This window comes from Uloborus diversus, chromosome 1 (assembly GCF_026930045.1).
Source record: "Uloborus diversus isolate 005 chromosome 1, Udiv.v.3.1, whole genome shotgun sequence".
In the NCBI taxonomy this organism is placed as follows: Eukaryota; Metazoa; Arthropoda; class Arachnida; order Araneae; family Uloboridae; genus Uloborus; species Uloborus diversus.
Window position 1 is genome coordinate 216501862 of NC_072731.1, and position 23722 is coordinate 216525583.

General features: G+C 31.9%; 1 protein-coding gene and 1 long non-coding RNA gene across 3 annotated transcripts in view; both read right to left on the bottom strand.

The window, feature by feature from the left end:
• Positions 1-6849: 6849 nt before the first annotated feature.
• On the bottom strand, positions 6850-12045 carry LOC129224876 (uncharacterized). Its single transcript, XR_008580715.1, has 3 exons — positions 11911-12045; positions 10224-10241; positions 6850-7160 (listed from the first exon to the last, which is right to left on the bottom strand). It is a non-coding gene; the product is annotated as an uncharacterized LOC129224876 (long non-coding RNA).
• A 1601-nt stretch (positions 12046-13646) lies between these two features.
• Positions 13647-23722, bottom strand: part of LOC129234164 (G-protein coupled receptor dmsr-1-like) — a 276073-nt gene continuing 265997 nt past the window's right edge. The window contains exon 3 of one of the 2 annotated variants that reach the window (XR_008581530.1): positions 13647-13876. Coding sequence is in view for 1 of the 2 variants with exons in the window: in XM_054868079.1 (XP_054724054.1) it covers positions 13863-13876 (14 nt within the window). In the remaining variant the exon portion in view is untranslated. The remainder of the gene's footprint in view (positions 13877-23722) is intronic. The other variant, XM_054868079.1, reaches the window with a different exon arrangement.

The window sequence follows — 23722 nt, forward strand, 5'->3', positions numbered from 1 at the left end:
TCGCTACTTGTAGCGCGCTACTTCCAACCACTGACGTGGATACATATTATTAAATGAAAACAAGGATCCCGACTGCGTAAAAACTGAAAAAACTAAAGAGAAAAATATATAAGCCCAGTAGTTTAGAATGTTATTAAATACTACTGAACAACTACAACATTGCAATAGTTTTATAATCGATACACACGTAAGAAAGCATAAATTCAGAAGCAGAATAGAAGAATCAACAGTTGGGCCCATTCCTTTTTAACCAATCAAGGAATAAAATTTGAATGGGCTCCGAGAAATTTTTAGAGAATCTATTTCTTAGAACCATGGTTCCGAAAAAAGATTATTTATTTGAGCTTGATTATCATGGGAAGAGACGCAAGAAATTTAAGAACTACTAAAACTAACTTATTTGATGTCAAAAAACAATTATTACAACAAGTTTACTAAATTGAATGTTATTGATAAAATCCTGTTGCTGTTATACAATACAAAACGCATAGTATGATATAGTACAAATATTCTTCTGAATTAAAACACTAAAATGTTATTTAAAAAATAAAAAAGGCATGTGACTGTTGATATAGTCCAGTAGCAGACGCATGAGAGCAACAGCTAGAAAATACTTTATTCCGAGGAATGCTATCGAAAGAAATGAGTTGAAAGTCTTACGTTGTATTAACGGTACAAAGGAGGTTTATGATTGATAGTGCACGCATTTTGCACTGTGTTCTGCGCATCAACAATCAACTTGTGACAGAGACTAAATTGTCAATCTGCGTAACGTTCATTCACTTTAAAAATAATTCAAATTAAAGATAAAGATGGATTTTTAGACTTGCGCTTGGAGTGGCTGCAAAAAAACGTAAAATTACCAATACATTTCAATATCGTCGAATGGGGTGAATTTCTGCCATCATGGAGTAAGGGATGCAACACAGCATATCGCATCCTGGCAGAAAAAGTGACACTATTCAAAATTTGGGAAATACATGCTAGCTATATTTGATTTCATTTAATACTCTCTATTGCCACAAAACTCCCACAAAGTTAGCCTACATAACTGGCACGTGGTGGCGTTAAAACAATTTTATAAATAGGGAAAAATCATTGAAATTTCATACTTTCGAAGAAAGGTTTTCGAACTTAAAGCATGCATTATTAATTTAGACAACAAAAAGTAACCAGGAAGCATCACATTTTAAATGTTTTGCGCGTGTTGTGACATTTAAAATTAAATCGCTTCAAACTATTATTGCGTAAAAACACAATTTTTTCCAATGCTGTTTTTTTTTTTTTTTTTTTTTTTGAGTTGTGTCATTTTCGTTGCCGGAGAGCGATATGCTCCAAAACCAATATAAAGAGGCTAAACATTGTTACGCGAAAGTTGAAGCAAAATTTCAAACCCGCCATCTGTTACACAAACATCATCTTTCCCGTTTTGGCTTTGCCAAAATCTATGGCGCACAATTTAATCTCTACTGTCACCAAGTTTCCCTATTCGATGGTATAGATAAAAAATGGATTTAGAACAACTCGTATTAGCAAGAATCTAACGTTAGCATCGCTTGTACATTAATGGAGTTCAATAATGGAGGCAGTGAGAAGCAAAGGGATGTAAGTGGCAGAATTAAAAATTTGGAGATAACCACCTGAAATAGTAGGGGAATCTCTCCTCTGTCTAGGGGCAAGAGATAGTACTAGGAGCCCTGGTAGATGCAGCTGTCCAGCATGATTTAGAAAAATGAAATCAATGAAAGTCTACCCAGGACGTTGTATTTAAACGCATTTAACTTGAAACTTAAAAATGTCCCCTTGTATCCCTTTGCTTCTCAATGCCTTAATAGTAGTGTTGTGTTTTGGCATAATGAATGGTACTTGGCTATTATTGATACGTAACACGGTTTGACGACTTGCTCACTTTCTACTTTAGCGAAAACAGAAAAATACTGTTCGTGTCGTCTTCATTGCTCTTCTCTTTCTAATTTTACATTTTAATGAAACTGTTATGTTTACTAATGATGAGTCTTTTTGACTGATTATTTTCGATTTTAATAAACTCTGCAATTGCTTGCTCGGTGATTTAAAAAAAAAGGTTTCTTGTTACTTAACTGATTTAGATTTTTTATTTGATGGATTATTTTGCTTAGAACTTTTGTTTTTGTGTATTGAATTGTTTTATGTTCCGTTTCAAAGTGCTTAAAACTAGTCTACGATATCGCTAAAAATTATATCAAACATGATGACAATAAATGAAATAAAAAAATGTTCGACAGAATTTAAAATGCACCAAGGACGTACTTTAGCGGGAAATCACACAATGAACCACTGTTATTTTATATTTGTTACAACTTAACACACGAACCGATAACAAATGATTATTAATCAAAATCAATGCTTATTTTCAGGAGAAGGACAATTCTGCATACCGGAAGGACTCTTACTTGGAAGCGTTCACAACTCAGAATGTGCAGAAGGTTTAGTTTGCGACAGACAAGTTTTCAAATGTGTTAGGGAATAATAAAATTCTTTTCAGTTAAACATATTGTTTGTATTTTATTTTAATGATGTTAAAACGTGAAATATCAGTTTTTTTGTGAGATTACTTCGACATAGAACTGTATTCCCACTTAAGTTGAAACTGCAAAAATACTCCTTCAATTATTACACTTTTAGACAAAGAAGGTTCATAAACGCCAAAAATTGTGAAATTAGTTCCAAAGTTTTTCTGTTTTTAATTAAACTATTTTTTCGTCGCAATGTTTGAACAGAAAAGCTTCCTACATAAAATTTTCTCACCAGATTTTTATTTCAAAATATTAAGATTTTTTAGCTGAAATAATACAATGTACATTTAAAAGTTAAACCTTAAACTTTCTTGCTATATGTAACATTTTAGTAGCGTAATCAAAAGTTCTTTTTTGAAATGCGAATTGACTCTTTTTTTTAAAAGAAAACAAAAAACGCGCACACTTTGCTTGACATAATCTATTGGCTTAAAGTGTCTTTTTTTTTTCTTTGCTGTGGTTGAGCTCGTCTCAATCAACTCACCAAAAAAGAGAATTCAACATTTTGTCCACCCAAATAAATAAAAAAAATGTTCAGAACTGATGCTGAGTCATTTTTTTAAAAGTGAATTTTGTAAAATGTGTAGTTTTTAAGAATAATCAATAGTTTCTTAGGAAATAACCAATGCTGAAAAATAACTAATTGTTGAATAGCTTGTCGTCAAAGGTGACAGTTTAAAAAAAAAAAGAAATTTTTCTTGGATTTGTAGATAAAAATACTGATTTTGAGTTGTAACTAAGGGAAATTTGTTTTATGGTATTAAGTAAATGGGCCCATACAGTAAAACCTGTAAAGTTTACCACCCTTTTAAGTCGACCACCTTTCTAAGTTGACCGCTATTTTCAATCACAGAATTATATCTCTATCATATAATTCTACCTCTATAAAATGACCACCTGTTTACGTTGACCACTAAAGTAGTGCAGCGCAAGTGTAGTCCAGTCAATAGGTAGAAAAAAACGGGCTTGCCTTACAAAAAATGGGGTCAAAGATTTTATTTTTTAAATTTGTGTATACTAGTGCCAATATGAAAAAACCAAGTTATCCAACACGAAAGACCTCGGGAGAAGTTTTGGGGGCCGAAAACACCCCAAAAATTGTGACTTTTTGTCGTATTTTCAAAATATCTCAAAAATGGTTAAAATTACAAAAAAACTTCCAATGCAAATGTTAAAGAGGATTAAATTTCCTTCAACTTTTGTCATTACAACATTTTTGTAGCATGAAAAGCAAGCGAGTTACAGCTTCTTGAAAGTCACACTTTTTCTGAACCCCCTCAGCAAAGTGCGTGAAAGCGCATCGGATAACGGAGGAAAAAAGGAGAAACGCCGGCAGTCTGACCTTGGAAATCATTTGTCTTTCACAGCTGAGGGTAAATGCCTCCGTTCCCTTTAACTTAAACAAAACACCCCCATTCCATCCCCCCTTTTTTTTCTCCAAATGAGATGAATCGACTCAATAGCTACTCATGTTGGTCACTTCAGCGTTTGGGCCAGAGTATGTTTTATCAATTTGTGTGTTCTGTATTACAATTTTTTTCGCTAGAAATGAATACGCCTGACCAAGGTGTTTTATTATTATTATTATTATTTGCGAAATCAGTTTGCGTGAATGCGAAATAAAGATTGTAAAGGAGAAGGGAATAGAAAATCTTCAAAGATGCAGCGCAAAACGGCAAAATGAAGAACATGAGCGTTTTTTGAAGTTCTTAAAAGAAGTGACAATTCACACTGCCTGTCACAAATGCTATATCAATGAGCAATCAATATCTTCCCTTGAAGTAATGGTTGAACCTAACATGTTAACTAAATTCCTCAAGAAAGATTTCTGAAAAATTATAACAACAAGAATAGTCTTATTCAACTTCTTGAGACATGTTTCGAAGAGTGTGGCATTGAAGTCAGGCAGACTCAAGATGATGCCGACTTACTTACTGCTCTTTCAAAGGCAAAAGAAATTGAAAAGTTTGTTATAGTGGGCGAGAGGATGTAGATCTGTTGGTGCTGATGACAGCTTTAGGACAGCTTTTCAGCAACTTGTTCTTTTTAAAACCTGGAAGAGGGAATACTTGTGATTTGTTTTTTTCCCCACTAAATCTTTTAAGTTTGACCCCAGCAATATTCTTTTGATCCATGCGTTTATTGGGTGTGATACTACTTCAGCAATCTTTGGCCAAGGCAAAATTAAGTTGTACAAAATAGTTTAAAAAGAAAAAAACTCCTGAAATTAAGGAAGCTATTGAAGTATTTAGGGACCCAATCTGTCATCATGAAGCCTCAGCTGCAGCTGGAGAAAACATTTTGCAAATATTATACACAGGTGACGTAAAGTATTTGAACCTATCTTTGGATACTTTGCAATTTAATCTTTTTATAAAACTAGTACAGGGCTAAGATAAATCTTGCAGGGCTACCTCCAACGTGTGGAGACGGGGGGGGGGGGGGATGCTTCACGTTATCACTCATATCGGTTCTACCACCAAATTCAAAGTTGGGCAACATAATTGATCCAGAGAAGTGGGGTTGGGAATGCAGAACGCAAGGTCTAATGCATGTTGACACGAAAAGAGATTCAGTTATTCAGAATCTTTTGAAGATTGTACCTTAAACCTGCAAGAAAAATTGTACTAGAGCCTGTTCTTGTCACAAGGCAGGTTTAAAATGCTCCAGCACGTGCAAACACTGCAGTGGCACAAATTGTGAAAATGTTGCAGAAATTTCATCTTTGGATGAGATTGCTGAAGAAGATGATTTGTTCCAGGATCTTTTGGAATTACCGCAACAAGGAGATGAACAATTAAAGGACCACAGCTTCTTTCTACCCCCTACAGATTCTGAACCAGGAGAACCTGGACCTTCAAAACGGCTTCGAAGAAGATAAACAGTGTATTTTGTTGCCCTTTCTCTATTTGCTTTAAGGTCGAATGAATCTCTCTGTAATTTAGATCTGTATTATTCTGTCTGTAATTAATCTGTATTAAGCTTCTACAGTTGGATTTTCATTTTGAAAGGTAATTCTTTTGAGTTTTTCATGCCTCAAAAAGTCAGTTCCTGCAGAATTTTTTCAAAGTGTTCATTACGTATTACTATTGTACCTTTATTTATGCATTATTATGTCTATTGTTTGCTTATTATCACCCTAATATTTATTCATTCACATTTATATTTTCGAATATTGCATTTTCACTTCTAATAGAATAGATGGTACGAATTATGTGCTTTAAATGAATGAGAAGATTATGTAATTCAATTACAAACTGCAATATAAATCATATGTTATTGGAGTCTGACTGAAGACTACCTCTGTTAGACTAGAAATATTAGTTCGTGAGCGGTGGGAGAGGGTTTATTATTATTATTGTATCAGAGCATAGGATGCATGACTGTGTTGATTGTTTGCTTATTAGCTGCCTAATATTCATTCCTTCACATTAATATTTAAAAATCGCATCTTTGTTTGCAATAATTAGACTAGAATGTGCGAATTACATCCCTCAAATGAAGGTATATATTGTGCAATCCAGTTATAAACAGCAATTTATCATCTATTATTGGAGTCTGAGGAAGACTACTTCTGTCAGATCAGAAAAGTTACTTCGTGAGCAGTGGGGAAGGGTTTTTTTTCTTTTTTATTATTGCATCGTCGTATGTGCTTTAAATGAATGTGTATATATGTATTTCAGTTTCATAATACATCGTTTGTTTTTGGAGTCTAGTGGGAACTAATCTGTCAGCCAGAAATTCTACTCTGTGTCCAGCGGGGGGGGGGGGGGGGGGGGGGGGGGGGGAGCAAGAAACTCAAACTACTCTAACTGTCGATAAACTCTCTGAAACTAAAGTTTCTCTTCAAGTTCTAATAATTATGACGCCTTGCTTTCGGTGTGAAAGCTTTTTTTTTTTCGGAGTGGAGGAAAACTGCCTATTTTCAAAGAGCTATAGCAAGCTTGTTATTTGTGCTACAAAAAAGTTGTAAATACAAAAGTTGTAGGAAATTTTATGTTCTTTAAACTTTACATTTAAAACTTTTTTCTAAGTTGAACCATTTCGGAGATATTTTGGAAAAAACAAAAAAAGTCATAAATTTTTTGTGGTTTTTCGGCCCCCAAAAGTTCTCCCGGGGTCTTTCGTGTTGGATAACTTGGTTTTTCCATGTCGGCACCAATATGTACAAATTAAAAAAATAAAATCTTTGACCCCATTTTTTGCAAGGTAAAATGTATCTATTGACTGGACTAGTGATCAACTTCGACAGGTTTCACTGTAGTACATTAGAACGATGCGTACAAAGATTTTAATGAATTTATTTTTCACTTAAAAATGATGACAATTTTACTTTTTATTCTGCAAACCAGAAGAAAAAATGTACAAAAATACTCTTTATTGGACTGTTAAACATAAATGTAAGGTTTTAAACAATTTTTCATTTCTGATTTAAGTTGAATTAATGCAATCTTTCTTGAATGTAAATCAAAAGGTTTGGTTTTATGAAAAATGAGTTCATTTCTTTTTTTTTTTTGCAGTGAAGTTTTCCATTTTTGCTGCATAATGTTTCCTTATATATGCAATGCATACGTCATCATTTTCCACCAGCTCAATCTCCACCTCCTAAAAACGCATAAAAGTACAAAGAGGTTAAATCATTATATGAAACAAATACATTGAAATCGAAAATCGAAAATATTAGATGAAACTAGTATGATAAAATTGATAAACTATAAACAATTATAAAAGTATATAGTTGGGGGGTGGGGACATGTGAACACGGGGCACATGTAAACATAGTATGCTTTGCTAAGATAGCTTCAAGTAAAAAATCTTGTAAAATTCTTATGTAATGGCAGTTACCAGTTCAAACTCTTGGCTAAAGTTTCACAGCAATGAGCCTTTTTATGTTCCTGTGGTGCAAACTTTTCTTAGTTTGAGCAGTTGTTGTACACAGGGCCGGCTTTAACTAGAAGCTAAACAAGCTAATTTCGCTTTTTAAATAAGCATTAAAAACATGTCTTCATGGGAATCTGAAAAATCTGAGCAACATCAATTCGTAATTGGTCAAAAAAAAAAAAAAAAAAAAAAAAAAACTTAAAAATTGATTATTTTAAGTTCTTCGGATTACAAAAGTGGCCCCATTCCTGAAATAGCTTAGGGCCCCATTAAGTCTAAATCCGGCCCTGGTTGTGTACAAAATTTTATCCTGCCTTTTACTAATGGAAACATATTTTAAACTAACTGTTAAGCTAAATTTAATTATTTCAAACCATTATATGAACATTTAAGTAAATTTATAACAATGTTGGAATTATTTTATTAAATTAAGAATTCTTTGTTTTTGCAAATTAATTCTAAAGCAGATGATGGAGTACTTGTGAATACAACATATATTAGCAAATGCGAACTGCTCCCATATTCTCTTCGTTATATTCATATAAGTTTAGTTTATTATAAGTGCTAAAAAAAAGTGTTAATATTTATAATTATTGTTTTTCTGTTTCTAAATTTATTGTGCAAAGCAACATATGAACAATTGAAGACATTTTTAAAGAAATATCATAAAGTTCAGAAATAATTCTAACAAATAAAAAATCTCAGAGTATTCCATGATACAAAGAAAAGACTATTCACTCATTCTGAATTTTTTCTCTAAGAAATTGATAAAATTGAAAAAAAAATTAAGAAATGAAAAAAATTAATGTTCGAATGTGCCTTTTCCCCCTTCACATTGTTTGTAAAGTGCTATTTTTACGATATGTACGAATTCACACATTTTATATTCAGAAGAACACCGTTAAACTGTAAGTATAAACTATTTTATATCAACTACTGGTATAAACTCTACAGGAAATATTTAGAAACTGAAATGTCTTTAGTATTTTCTGCCTTTTTTATGTAAACACTCTAACTAAACGATATTTTACCTGATTTGAGAAAAAAAAATTAGTTTTTACAAAACTTCAGCGTTTCTACTCAATTGATGCAAACTTACTTATTATAAAGAGTACCTTAGTTATTTCTTTAGCTGGATGTTGTATTAGATCATTGTCCGTTGCATGATAAGTTTTAACCTTGAAAATCGTATTTTATAATAAACTTTTATTTTATAATAGACCCATAAACTTTTTTCTTTTCATAATTGATCCTCCTCTCCTCCTTTGTCTCGAAGTGTCGCACTACATTTGACACATGTCACACTTCAATGCATGAGTATATTGTTATGAAAATGTATGATATCACAGTTCTTGTTACTCCTCCTCTTCCTCTGCCAAAATTTCAAGACTCTGTTCTCTCAAAGTGTGACATTCTTTACGGACAACCCTTCAGTGATGACGGTCCCTGCTTTTACTGAAATTATTATTTTTTTTACATCTTTTGTAGTATTTATTGGAATGGTATCAACTTTAGTGCTCCAAACGCTTTCGTTAAAAAAAAAAAATAAATAAATAAATGGATAAATAAAAAACAAATAAATAAATCCTGTAATAAAAATAGGTATAAATAGAAATTATATAATAATATTTCGTTTAATATGATATAAAATAGGTGCTTCTAATCAATAATTTTTGCGTTAATTTTACTTTGTTCTAATTTTACAAAACAATTTTGAAGGAAATTTTAATTCATGCAGATTGTAACTTTGTATTGCTTTTTGAAACTGTACGCATAATAATAGCCAAGAAATTAAGAGAGCTGCGTTTTTTTCCTGAAACTATACCTTAAAATAAAAGCGAAAAAATATTTTCCCATTGATATATTTTCTATTTGATCGTCAAAAAAATTTTTCTTTGAATGTATAAATTAATGACAGCAGGAACTATTAAATTAATATATAAATTAAGTGATCAATGAATAAATAAACGAAAAAAGAAATCATTAAATAATTGAGCGAATACAATGATCTGATGAATAAATAATGAATGAATAAATCAATAAATTAATTAATTAACAAATAAATAAACTGTTTTACTTTGTCTCACTTTCAACCACTTGATAAATTGGATATTTAACCCGAATATATACCAAATATTAAACAAATAAATTTTGCACTGAACATTAGCTGGTAAGTCTCGATTAATATTTGAAATGTTAATTACAAAAAAATTTATTATTTTATAAATAGTAATAAATAATAGTTTTAAAGGACCCCAAAACATTATAATACTATCAGAATCCTATTTAGGAAAATGTCTAATATGCTTCTATACCATAACCTTTAGGAGAAACTATTTTCTGATGTGAATTAACAACATGTTTAATAATATAGTTAAAAATATTGCCAAATAGGAGGTAACTTAAACAGAGTAAAATATTTTACCAATTAATTTTACTTCACTTTTTCACTTTGCATTCCATTGTTTTTCTTTGCATTCTTTTTTTTAATATGTAATTCACTTTAAAATAGAATTAAAGCTAAATTATTATGTATTTTCCTTTTTTGCTTCGAAATAATATGCCCAGACATACGCTTCTGAGAAACAACAGGTCAAGGAACTCTGTTTAAGCAATTTCAGTTTTATTTTATCTTGACGGTCAACAGTCGACTGAACGGTATGTGCAAAACAGTGCAATTGATCTGATTGTAAAAAATAATTACTATATTTCAAAAAAATCTCGCGTTTTCCTATAAATTTTTAAATGATCGAGGATTAAAATGTTTAAAAATGAGAAACTATTTACCTGCTGGGTCAGCATTTGCTACAAAAAGAAAAAAAGAAACAAAAAGAAAAAAAAAAAAATTAGCAACAATATTTTAATACGAACTATAGAAACTAAATATATTTTTACATATCAATTAAAACATCTTAGTACAATCATATAGAAAGCATAAAAGTATTTATACATGAGTGGTTACTAAAATTATCACAAAGTTTTATTACGAATTTACATTGGCAAGAAAATAATTTTTTCGAAAAGTTCAAGCTGATGAATGGTATTTTCTAAATATTATCAATTAATTGCTACTCTCATAATTTGAAAAATTTTGAAACAAAACTTGGCGAAAAATAATTTTGATTTAAGGAAGTACATTTAATAAACCGAACAAAAAGATTGCATTTTCTGTTCAAATTAACGCATTTGAAACAAAAAAAAAAAAAAAAAAAAAGAATTTTAATCAAAAAATTTTTAGGATGCCTATTGTAACGCTACTGAATACTTAAAGAAAAAAAAACTTTGTAAGACCTTAAAATATTTAAAGATAAAAATCGTGAAATTAAAATGAATGATACAGAAATCAAATACAGAAGACAGTAGTATAATTTTTTGAACTTAGGTAGTAAATTGAACAGAGTAGTAAAAAAACAGAAAAAGATTTTTCTTTGATAATCATTAGTTAGGTTTACAATAACGGTATGAAATTGACTTTACGTTCATATTTTTAACTTTAGTTAAAATTATGTACAGCGGATTGAGTAAAAACTGTAACAGGCCAGTAAAAAGACTTTGAGGAACCAGTGAAATAAAATAAAAGGGATCAAATATAATTGTGTTGTTGTTTTGTGCCAGCTAGGCTGGCAATTTGGAGTGCGCTGCTTCACTTTGCCAACAGCACCGTAATTTGGTGTGAAGTCCGACTTCCACAGTACACACATGCCATAAGTGCCCTTTTATAGGGTAAGCAATCATTCACAGCATAACAACATATTCACACAAAGGAAGTACAAGGACAGGAGAGAGAAAGAAGCCCGAGCCGGGATTCAAACCCGGGACCTCCCCTTCGCAGTCAGACTCCTCTGACTACTTGACAGGGTGGGCGGCTAAAATTGTGATTTAATTGTTCATTGCATAACGTAACAATCAGGATTTTTAAACACGTAATTGCCAGAAAAAAACAGTATGTTCGAAATTATTATTTTCGCCTTAGTAAAAAAAAAAAAAAAAGCCAGGCAGTTTTTTTTAAATATTCAAAAACATGTACTGGAGTAAATATCACTGTACTTAATAACGTTGTAGAACCCCTTCAATTCGCATTTTTAATTAGTTTTTTCGAAGTTTTGGTTATCGTTGTGGAGGTATTGACAAATATGAAGTTAACTTCAATTTGCCCTCTTTCGTGAACGGATATGTTTTAAGAGGAGCAATAAAGTCTGAGTTCAATTTGATTCGAGAAATATTGGAAATATGTCAACGTTACCAATAACTACCCTAGAAAACTGGAAGCCAGAAACTTACCTCATTACAAATTTTTAATTAAAATATTTAAGGATAATTTAAGATCCTAGAAAACTAGAAGCCAGAAACTTATCTCATTACAAATTTTTAATTAAAATATTTAAGGATAATTTAAGATCCTAGAAAACTAGAAAACAGAAACTTATCTCGATACAAATTTTTAATTAAAAAAATTAAGGATAATTTTACCTACCCACAGCAATGGCAACCATCAAAAGAACCACAAGAGCTACGTAGACAGAGTAGGAGTTGAACATCTTAATCTGGAGGAACTCTTGGAGCAGAGTTTGATGAAAAGGGAAGAAACTCTCCGCTTTTAAAGCGACTGTGAGTGGTTTTGCTACCCCAAAGTCAAACATAATATTTTAATATAGTAGAAAAATTGACACAGAACAACTACCATAGTCAAGCAAAATTCCAGAATTTCTGTAAACTCAGCAAAGACGTAATGCATTTTCTCTTAATATTTACCTTTGCAAGTAGATCCAAGCTGACAGGCATTTAAGATATTTCATAAAATTTGAACAGATTTGTTGCTTGCACAAGACAATGGCATGCCGAGATTTATTTCAAAATAGTCAAAGATCTTACGCTGTGTTTGTATAAAAAATGAATTGTCCGTCATGCTTTCACGATAGTCGACTTTATTCCTATTTTCATCTAGCTTGACATATACGTCATCCTGAAATCCAGAAACTTCAAAATCATTAGTTTATACCCATGGCTATTCACAGGGTTGCCAACATTTTTTCGTAAAATAAAAAGTAGAAAACTGATATTATATCTTTGTCAGCATAATGCAGCATTGGACCTTCTGTAGTTTTTTGAAAGTCGAAATGCATTAAAAATGTGAACGGCTGTAAGTTTAATACAACTTCTCTGCATCTTTGAGAAGATTACTAACTCTAACATTTTTATGGTTATTTCACCATAAAACACTTTTCATTGATGATCATTGTTAAGAGTGAAACAGCAGTTTCTTGGTGCCGCAAAAGTGTTGTTTTGTAGTATCTTTTCGTTTTGCTTAAACTGCGGCCAAGGCACCCCAGATTATGATTCCACGTGATTCGATGATAGATTGAAGACTCTGTGGTACAGTAAAGTCCCGTTACAATGAATACCAAAAAAGCGGAATCTCCGTTTCAAAGAATTAAATTTCTAGACTTCATTTATTTCTATTACATTGCTTGGATTCCATTACAACGAGATTCCTGTTACAACGAATTAAATTTTGGTTCCTTTAAAGGTCGTTGTAACGTCGTTGTAACTGTGTTTACGGTTTATCAATAATCTCTACCATTTGTCTATAAAGGTTTCTCTACTTATCAATCGTTTTCATTCTTTGTTTCAGATACAAATAAATAAATAAAACGAAATGAAACGAATAAAGAACAAATAAGATTTAATAGATAAAATAGGCAATGAAAAAATAAATAAAACAAAATAAAGAAATGAAATAAATATAATAGATAAAGTGAAAAAAAATCATTAAAAAAAGCAAATAGCAGGGATAAACTTCCAAGCAAAAAAATATCAGTTTAAAAATGACAAGTCGTCACTTATTTATGAATTCTGGTTTTCATTTAGTATAATTTACTTAATATTGTACTAAATGTTCAAAGTGTTTTAGAAAGACCGCACAAAGTTTTTTTTTTTAAATAGATTTATTTTCGTTTAAGCAATTACGTCATTTTAGTGCTATAGGAGAAAAAGACATATGAGGCAGTGAGAGGTAAAGGAATGCAAGTGGACATTTTCAAGTTTTTAGTAAAACGCGTATAAAGATAATATCCTAGGTAGGCTTTCCTTGATTTTTTTTCTAAATCATGCTGTATAGCAGCATTTGCCATTGCTACTAGTACTATTTCTTGCCTCAAGACAGAGAAGGGGTTCACCTACCATGTGTGCTGGTTATCTCCAAATTTTTAATTTTGCCGCTTACATCCCTTTGCTTCTCACTACCTCATAAGCACTATCTTTTTATGGCTGTTAAATCAACTCTTTATGGACAATAATATGTCTGTTTTACATTTTTATTTATAGTATCTTTTAGGCGGTAGATAAAAATATTTTGTTCCTATGAAAAATGAATTCATCTTTTTGCCAAGAGAGTTGACAGTTTTTTCTGCTTTATGTTTCAATGGTTCATCGTCCAGCTCCTGAAAACGAATAAAATGCTATCAAATTATATTAATATTTAAATTTAAAATAGTTAATAAAATATATAATAATAATACATAATGATATTTAAACTGATCATTTCGAAGCTTCATGTAAACGAACTGATGTGTGCATCACATGACTTCCTTTTACTCCAATTTAATGTCATTTTCCCATTATTGGCAATTTTAATGTAATTCAATAGTTTATTCTCTAAATATCACCAGCAGTGGCCAGATCAAAACCAGATTTAAAAAAAAAAAGTCCGCCAAATTTGTCACCAAGTTGGCGACAAAACTTGGCGACCAAAAGACTGGCGATATACAGCCAAGTGTCCGCCAAATTATAACACCACTTGAGTTTACATCGAAATTAACAATGATTTCCCTCCAAAAAGGGGCAAAAGACACCCTTAGGAACATCCGAATGTAACCAAAAGGAAGGTGCACAATTAGACCTCACTAGGAGTCCACGTACCAAATTTAAACTTTCTAGGACATACCGTTTTTGAGTTATACGAAATACATACGCACATACATACGTCACGAGAAAACTCGTTGTAATATTTCGGGTATCTGTACGTTCCTAGGCATATATCCACGTGTGGTCGAGTCGAAAAAATAATCCCAACATTCATTCGGGGGTGAGCAAAATAGAAATTAAGCCCGATTTTTGAGTGAAAATTTTTTCGCGAATACAATACTTCCTTTTTTGTAAAAGGAAGTAAAAATAATGATAAACGAATTATATTGCATCTTCTCTTATTTTTAAGGCAATAAATATTTTTAGTGCTTAAGTTACAAGTGTGCTTTGAATAAAAAAGATGAAACTCTCATTTATTTCTTACAATTCACACATAAAATACAAATATTTAAAAATTACTGTATCGCTAAACACTACACAAAGGGATGTATCAGTGTTGCCAGATTGGGGGAAATTTCTCCATTTTTGGGAAATCTGGTGCTCTCTGGGGAAATTTTGGGGAAAAGGGTTTTGAGGGGAATTCTTTGGGGTTTTTTTTTCCTTGGGGAAAACCTGGGGATAAAAAAAAACCTCGGAAAAAATATTTTTTTCGTATTTAAATTCGCATTTTGACATCTGGTAGTTACATTGTTTGTATCAAAAAGCGTTGGTTTAGCTTTGCTCAACTTTATGGAATTCGCATTTCGCATTATCTGGAATATTATGCTACGGAATTCGCATTAATAGTTCTGTGTGAGTAACTAGTTGATACGTGAAACAGGAAAAAATAAGTGTGATGAAGAATGTTCTTAGATAAATATATACAAAAATCATAGTTTAAATGTACATACAAAAGCAGAGTAGTAAATGCGAGTAGAAAAAATTTTTTGTTTCTTATCTCTCGGTCAGGCGCTTGTATTTATGACCAGTGGAACCCGCACGGCTTTGCCTGTAGTAGATAATTAAAAGATATTTTGGTTCCCCTGTATATTTACAAATAATGCATGATGAATTTTTCGCCAGTTGGTTTGCCCACGTTACGGTTCCGCATTATGATAACTTGGTAATTTAGTCGTCCATCTTATGATAATTTTGTTCTGGAAAATGTTCTTAAAATTGGAATAGAAAAAGAACAAATCGAATTTTCGAAAAATCGCTTAAAGGTGAACACCCTCGTGCTACAAACTAATTCTTTGCCAAATTTCATGAAAATCGGTCGAACGGTCTAGGTGCTATACGCGTCAGAGATTCTGACAGAGAGAGAGAGTTCCGGACAGAGAGATCTTCAGTTTTATTATTAGTAAAGATAAAAAAAGATAAAGAAGACAAAAAAAAAAAAAAAAAAGTGAAAATAGGAAGAAAAAAAAAGTTGGGGAATTTTATAAGAAAATTTGGATATTCGGGGGAAAATTTTTTTTTCAAGAGACAAAAATATCAGAGGAAGTCGATTCATTTTATGAAAATATTAGTGGAAAAATAATTTTTGGATTTGGGGAATTTTGATAGAAAACATGGCTTTTTGGGGAGAAGTTGAAAGGGAATTGGGGAAGTATGGATTTGACCATCTGGCAACACTGAGGGTGTTATCAAAGCCTAGAAAAAAATTAAAACCTTATGTTTCTGATAGTCATAAAACCCAATGATTTTGCGGTATGTATTTGATAAATGAAAGTTGTATGCAATATTCGTACGTTTCATATAATTTTCCAGTAAAAGTCGGTAAAAAATCAGTAAAATTCAAGGTAAAATGTAATGAAAACATGAGTAAAGGATTAGTATTTTGTAAAATAATTCTAAAATCTGAAAATGTCAAAAATAAATGTAGAAGTTGGCCTTTGGAATAGGAATTAGTTGTTCATACACAAACGGGTCTAAATGAACGGCTCCTTAAAATTAACGGCGCAGTACGATCTGCTAAAAGATGCACGACCATTCTTTCAAAGAATGCCATTTAAATTATATCGTTCTCTCTCTTTCTTTTTCTCTCTCATTTTATATTTTAATTAATTCTTATTTATCTTTTGATATCTACTTCTTTTTTTTTGAAATTCAAAATCTTTTTTGTTTTATTTTCACCTTTGACCAAACTACACTTAGAGATACAATATTTCGATTTAGAGTATTTGACGTTAGCTCATATTTTCTTCTTTATTTGCCTTACCATTTTTGTGGCGTCGAAAATGCTTTAGAGGACGGAATTCGGTGCATTTTCTAAAGAACAATTTTGTTTATTTTCTGACGTCACGCACATTTTATTTATTTATTTTTTTAAATAAAATTTACTTGATCAAACTGCGACTTTTGGAATGGAAAACAGATATTTTAACACTCGGTCGTCGAGAAATAACTATAACAAGAAAATAAACTATAATTGCTATATAAATCTAAACCTAAATAAAATACATTTTAATTAACCTTTTACCGGCATATTTTCTTACTGTAAGCCAATTGTCGTTGGTTTTCCTTAAAAAATATTAATGACGGATAGAAAAATTTAAGATGTACGTGAGTAATTCTTGCAGAGAGATATATCATCTGCAACTTTTTTTTTTTTTATCTGAGCGACTTCGTTAAAATGGCATTGCCCACATCTAATCTGAAACGTAACAAACGGTCTGTTTTCTCTCCAAACTTTTTGATGGAAAAAATCATATTCAAACAAAACATTTTTGTATAAATGATCTTCGTTAAGAAAACTTAATTCCATATTTCAATTTTTAACATGATTACTTTCCCCACAGTTTTGAAAAAAAAAAAAAAAAAAAAAACAACAAAAGATTAGGGTAACGGCACCAGTAACTGACATGCTTAAGACATCGCTCTGAGATTAACTCAATTTTCTGATTCTTTTAATGTATTTAGACAATTAAAACTATTTTTCCCTCATGCAACTACATCTCATCTAACGTTTGGCTGCTTCTGGATCCTCTGAATTAGTAATTTTCTATTTCTAATTGCTCAATTTTGAAAAAAGGTCTGAACCAAGTAACAGACTTCGATAATTCTGATGATACCAGTAACAGATAGGATGAAGAAAGGATGAGTAATGGATAGAATTTCCCTTTTTCCTACAAAAAGTGAAAAATTTCTTTATTTTTAGATCTAAAACCCTATTAAATTCAAATGAACATGAAACATCGGCAGACCTAGTAGTGGCTGTTCATAACCTTCTACTATTGCCTTGTAAATACAAATTGGCTCGTGAAATTCCCTTTGATAAAATAAGATGGTTGCACCGTATTCATGGGTTGCAGCAACATCAGTTTTACCCGCCTAAATTTCCTATTATTTAAATTCAAACTTACGACTGTCTGTTACTGGACTCTTGTCTGTTACTGGTGTCGTTACTCTAATGTTCGGCACTGTGGAGCAATTTTAAATCTTACAACAATCCCACTTTAAGAAGCAGAATTTCTATGAAGAAACATTTTTCGATGCAGAATTTTTAATCTGCTACGTGTTTCATAAAAGTATGCTTTTGATTCTGTTAATTGAAGGATTTTTAAATCATTTTGAAAACTTTGACTTCATGATTTGAAACTTTTTGTCGAATTATGGTACAAACGTAAAAGCTTTCACATTCATCTCCGATGGACAGCCATTCGCATGGTTGCGGTGTCCAGCTGGAGAGTTTCATGCATAGAAATGTTAATTGAACTGCAATTTTAAGCCCATTTGCAATTCCCCATCTGTGGGGCCAGGTACTCTATCTGATGATAACCCGTGAATCATCTGTGGGGCCAAATACTCAATCAGTTAACCCTTAATTCATATGCAGGACCGGTACTCTATCAGATGCCCCATAGATTATGTGTTGTCAGGTACTCCAACATATGTCAAATAGTTCATCTGTGGGATGAAGGACTCTTATCAGATGTCCCATTGACTGTCGGTAGGATTAGTTACTCCATCAGGTGTCCCGTGGTTCATATGTGGGGTCAGATACTATATCAGATCAGGGCCCGGTAGACATGGACAAACTTTAGGGCAGGTACGCTATCAGATATGTCTCATAGATTATCTGTGTGGTCAGATACTCGATTTCCAAAGGATCAACTCTGTTTTCAAGTACTCTATCAGATGTCCCGTTGTTCATTTATGGGGCTAGGTGCTCTATCAAATGTCTCGTAACTCATATGTGGGGAAAGGTCTATCACCGCCGTCATAATTGTCCACCTTGGCAGTTGAAAAATTCCCTTTGCAATCGGTAATTATATGCTGACATTTACAAAGCATTTTATCGTATTAACTTTTGTTCAAAATGATATTCGAAAAAAAAAAATGCATGTTCTGATAGTCACGTGTGACTTCAGAGTAATCACGCAAATTTCATTTCTTCATGAACATGTCATTCCATTACTTATCGAATTGTCCTGTACGAATGCAGCCGAACATGATAAATATTTATTTGCTATTTAAACTCTTAAAACGTACACTAGCTTACGATTACCAATAACTTCCTTTAATAATTATAAACTAGCTATACCCGCACGGCTGTACTCAATCTATAAAATTTAAAAAGGAAGCTTTTTGAGCAAATGTAACACTCGTGGAAATTTTTCACTTGCTTCGCGATTTCATTTTCCTGTAGTCCACTGCTCCTTTTTCTTACGGTTTTCATTCTATGTCTTGTAACTTTTTTGACCTCAATTTAGTTCGAACGCAGTTTCTGCCCTAGGATACATCAAACTGTATTTAAGGCATAAAAACCGTTTGATAAAAAGGAAGGTCTAAAAATTCTCAAAGTTTTAAACCTTTGCTAAATTAGAGTTAATATGGGTGTTGCATAAGCAATTACAGGTGCGTAATTATGTTTTATAAGAACCCCATAGTTCGATGTTCTAGTTTAGTAACTTATATGGGAGAAAACAGTCGAAAACCTGTTCTTGTCCTCCCATTGTCAAAGATTTTGTCTTCAAGATCAGCTGTGAGAATTATTAAAAAACCTTTTATTTATGTTCCGACTGAAAAAAAAAGCATTTTCTTTTTAGAAAATTACTAAACGATATCTCTGCCTCGGAACAGCAGAAAGACATGTAATCCCAGGAATAACAGAAAGATATCCTACTGTTATTGCATTTTGAGCTGACAATGTATTATAAGCTAACTAATGCTTTACAGATTTGTAAATTTCAGCCCTGTATTATAAAATCACTAATGTTTTGAAAGTAATATCACTTTCATTTCAAAATGAGGATTAACTTTAGTCTGAATGGCTTTCACATTAGATCTCAAAAATAATTGCGCTTTAAGTACAAACACCATTTGTAAAATAGAGTCAAGATGTTGTAAAACTTTTACCGAATTGTAGAATATGTTCATATATTTTTAATTTAGTTTCAACTGCAAAATGCGTAAAAATGAAAAAATAGTTACTTGCTGATGCATCAGGATTCGCGGCAAAAGCAAGAAAAAGAAAACAACCAATTAGCAAAACTTTTAAAACTATAAGTTTTGCTAATTGGTTTATAAAAAGTACTATATTTGTGGATTATTTTTTTAGTTAGTCATTTAGTGCATAACTAATAACTTATCATTTAAAAGTTATATGTTTGACAGATTCATTAGAATTACATTTTTTCTAGGAGTAAGTTTCAAAGTTTCACAGCACAAACCACAAGGTGGAAGCACGATCTGGAAAATCATTTGGCGACGAGACTAATAGTAGTACTTTTTAGGGTGTTTAATTCTCAAAGTAATACTCTTAAACTGCGAAAAATATCCGGAACGTCACTGATTATTTCGGTGGAACGTTTCGGGATTTAACGGGTTTTCATCAATCTCCTGCGAAAATCAAGTACCATTGTCAAAAACTTTCCTAAATTGCTACAAGTTTCAAGAATGCAGACTTCTCATTGCTGCGAAAAATAATTCTAGCTGCCAGTTTAAAGATTAACTCGGCGTATTTATTAAGTGGCTTCAATTTTTTTACGGTCCATCCAGATTAAGCTCTCAATGAGAGCTATTAAGTCTCTGGAGAATTTCAGGCAAGGGAGATGCTTTTTCCTTCCTTGCAATTCCGTCTTAGCTTTAGCCATGGTTGCAATAATGCCTTTGGAGTCTTTTTTGGTAAATCAGGAAGGTGCCAATATATTATTTTAAATCTGCTTAAATTCTCTTACGGTTCCATAGACATGACTGGCTTTAACCGGAGAGATTTTTGAATTCTTCAGAAATATTCTAGGATAATTTCAGGAAGGTTACTGAATTTTGTTCATATGTTGGCATAAATTGCACATAATTTTGCATAAATTGGGTATATTAGCTGCAAATTACTTTTTAGGAACGTTTCAGAATTGTTTTTACCATTTAAATGGCAATTAATTCTTAGAAAAGAATTTTATTATTTTGAACTCAGATTATATATAATCAAGTTTAGTCAAGCTAGGCTATGCTTTAGAAATAGCTTTGCCGGTAACATACCTGCGAAACGCGCGCTGACTTAGAGTTTAAGTTTCGTCCACTACCAAACTTTTCTATAAATCAATTTAATTGATTATATTTACAGTTAAGTACAATCATTTTAATAAAAAGTCCATTCATTATTAAATGGTTAATGCTAAAATAACATTTTAATTACAGTAACTATTTTACTTTTCGAAGAGCAAAGTAACAAAAAAGTCACGAGTATAATTATTTATGAATATTTATTACAATTAAAAAGTTTGAGTTGTTTCATTAAAACTTTTTTCTGCACAAATGTTATACTTCAAACCTGAATGACGATTGCATAAAACTTTCAAAACAACAGTTTTTCTGAGAGAAAAGTTAATTAAAATTACACAAAAACAGTATTTTTGGTGATTATTTTTCATTTTCCATGTTTTCTCACTATATATGGAAATGTTTTAAAGGCATTTTTAATATGCTCTGGAAAAGAAGATTTATTTTGTTCGACACTTAATATAAGGGTTTCAATATAAAGGTCATTATTTTCAATTCTTTTAAATTTAATATTAGTTCCTGTTCTGTATTATGTCTCTCTGCATTGCCTCACAGTGCATCAAAATTCCGAGTAGAGCAAGGAGATACAGCTTGTTTTTGAACAATTTCACTCACCCACATCAATGGCAATCATCAAAAAAACCGCGATGGCAACGTAGACGTACACTGGTGGTAAAAGAAAAAAAAATTGCATCACTTGCGCCGCAAAGGAGAGAAATATCATCCAGACTGCATTCCACACAGTCAAGCATCCCGTATCCCAGATAATTTGGGGATGTATTTCTGATCAAGGAGTTAGTGGACTTCACTTTTTGCAAGGAACAGTAAACGCTCAGGTGTATATTGGCATTTTGGAAGAGAAATTGCTTCTTACTATCCGGGATCACTTTACTTCAGTTCCAATTGTCATTTTCCAGGATCATCCTGATCCGTGCCATAGGGCAAAACTGGAAGTAACAATTTAAAAACCTTTATCCTGCCATTAGACTCAAATTGACATGGGGTAAAGTGATTTTTTCTCCTCAAACTTCACCCTCAGGTTCAGAAATGGAAAAATGAGCATGGGGTCAGCAGTTTGCCTTGGCCCGGAAACAACCCCGATCTACGTAAACAATTATCGGCTTCCTGCTGTTAAGTGTTTATTTCATAAGTTTCGCAGAATTTCACATACATTCATCGTTAATCGGTCGATCAAAATTTCTCACATAATCCCATTGTTGTGAAAATGCGAGGGTGATGCAATGTTTTTTACCAGCACTGTAGGAACTGAACAGACAAAATATGATGCACAGGGTCAAACGTTTCCCTTTTTAAAGCTCTGTAAGCAACTTCTGGAAGAAAAACTCAAATATTATCATTTATTGAAACACAATAGAGATAATTTAAGTTATGTAGCATAGCCGTTCTTTTCTGAAAATTTTGTTAACTTTGTAAGGAAATAATCCTTTTATTGTTACTATTTACCTAAAAAGCATACCTTGACAGGAATTCTAGAGATTTCATGAAATGTGATCGCGTATGATATTTGCAGAGAGAAGTAACTTAAGTGTCACTCCAATTCACATAAGATTTTTTCTCTTTTACACTTGGTTTGGACTCCTAAAGAAAGTTCTTATTAAATTTAGAGATTCTGCGTTGTGTTTGCTCGTCAAGCCTGAGTTGTTCTTTAAGTCTTCCAGATATTTGACACGTTCCAACACGTACACAATATCGCTGATCAAATTTGAAGAGCTAAGTTGTAGCGAGAACTTATAATGGTGTAAAATTTTTTAGCTTATCTTACACACCTGATTATTTTCTTTACATTTAAGAATTTGGAATAAATAACGTAAATAGGATCTAAATAAGTTTAATTAATTAATTAACATTCTAATTTTTACTCTTAAAAAATCAATGGAAAGAATAACGAGTTTTCTTGAAGAAAAAAAAAAAAAAACCTACACCATTTCGGTACAGACCTCAAAGGGAAAATGGATAGAGACCACATTCCACTTTGAAATCGTTAGGAAACTGCCTTGCACATGGGTCACGTGGCAAGCAAGCAAACCTCTTGCTCCTTGGCGCCCTAAATTTATTGGTGATCGTTTGCAAGAGGTAGGTTAACAGTTTTAATCTTTTCGCTTCTTGAAATCTTTTAAAGATTACTTGTAACGCATAAACAGTCTGCTACAGGCATGACCCATGAACGGCAAATATGAAAATAAATTTTCCGCTTGATCCAAATTAGTTTCTAAAAAAAAAAAAAAAACGAAATTGCAATGTATGCATATGAATTTATCGGAAAGCATTCATAATGCCTTATGGAAATAATACAATAGAATATCGAGAGATATTTCATTTTAAAAAGGAACATGCACACTTTTCAAGCATTTTGTGTCCTATTTGAATTACATTTGAATATGCACGGGCGTCCACAAAAATGACTTTTACTCTGTCTCTTTCGTCGTTTTTTGCGCTCTTCCTCAGTGCTCTGTATACATTGCATGTTCAAAATAAGAATAATAATGTTAAAACATTGGAATAACCTGATCATAAGATCGTTTTCGATTGTTTACACATTTTTGTATTTTTTTATAATTATTTGCTTAAATTTTCTTCAAATTACAATTGAATCCAAACTGCAATTGTTGACGCGTTATGATCTTAAAACATTTTAACAAGTAATAAATAAAAGCTAAAACAAGTTTTCAATTTGATCTCTTTGAAAACAAGTAAATTAAACAGTATGTATTAAATTGGAAGTTTAACATTTGGAAATGATCCACATATTTTTGATTCAAGAAAAATTAATTTCCAAACGATACAGACTTCATTCTAATAATAATTTTTGTACTTGAAAATAAATAGTCGTTTTCAAAAATTTTATTGTATATTTTATGTGGATATAATAAGGATGATATTGATTATCTGTTGTTATACTTAGAGACGCAAGCTGCAAA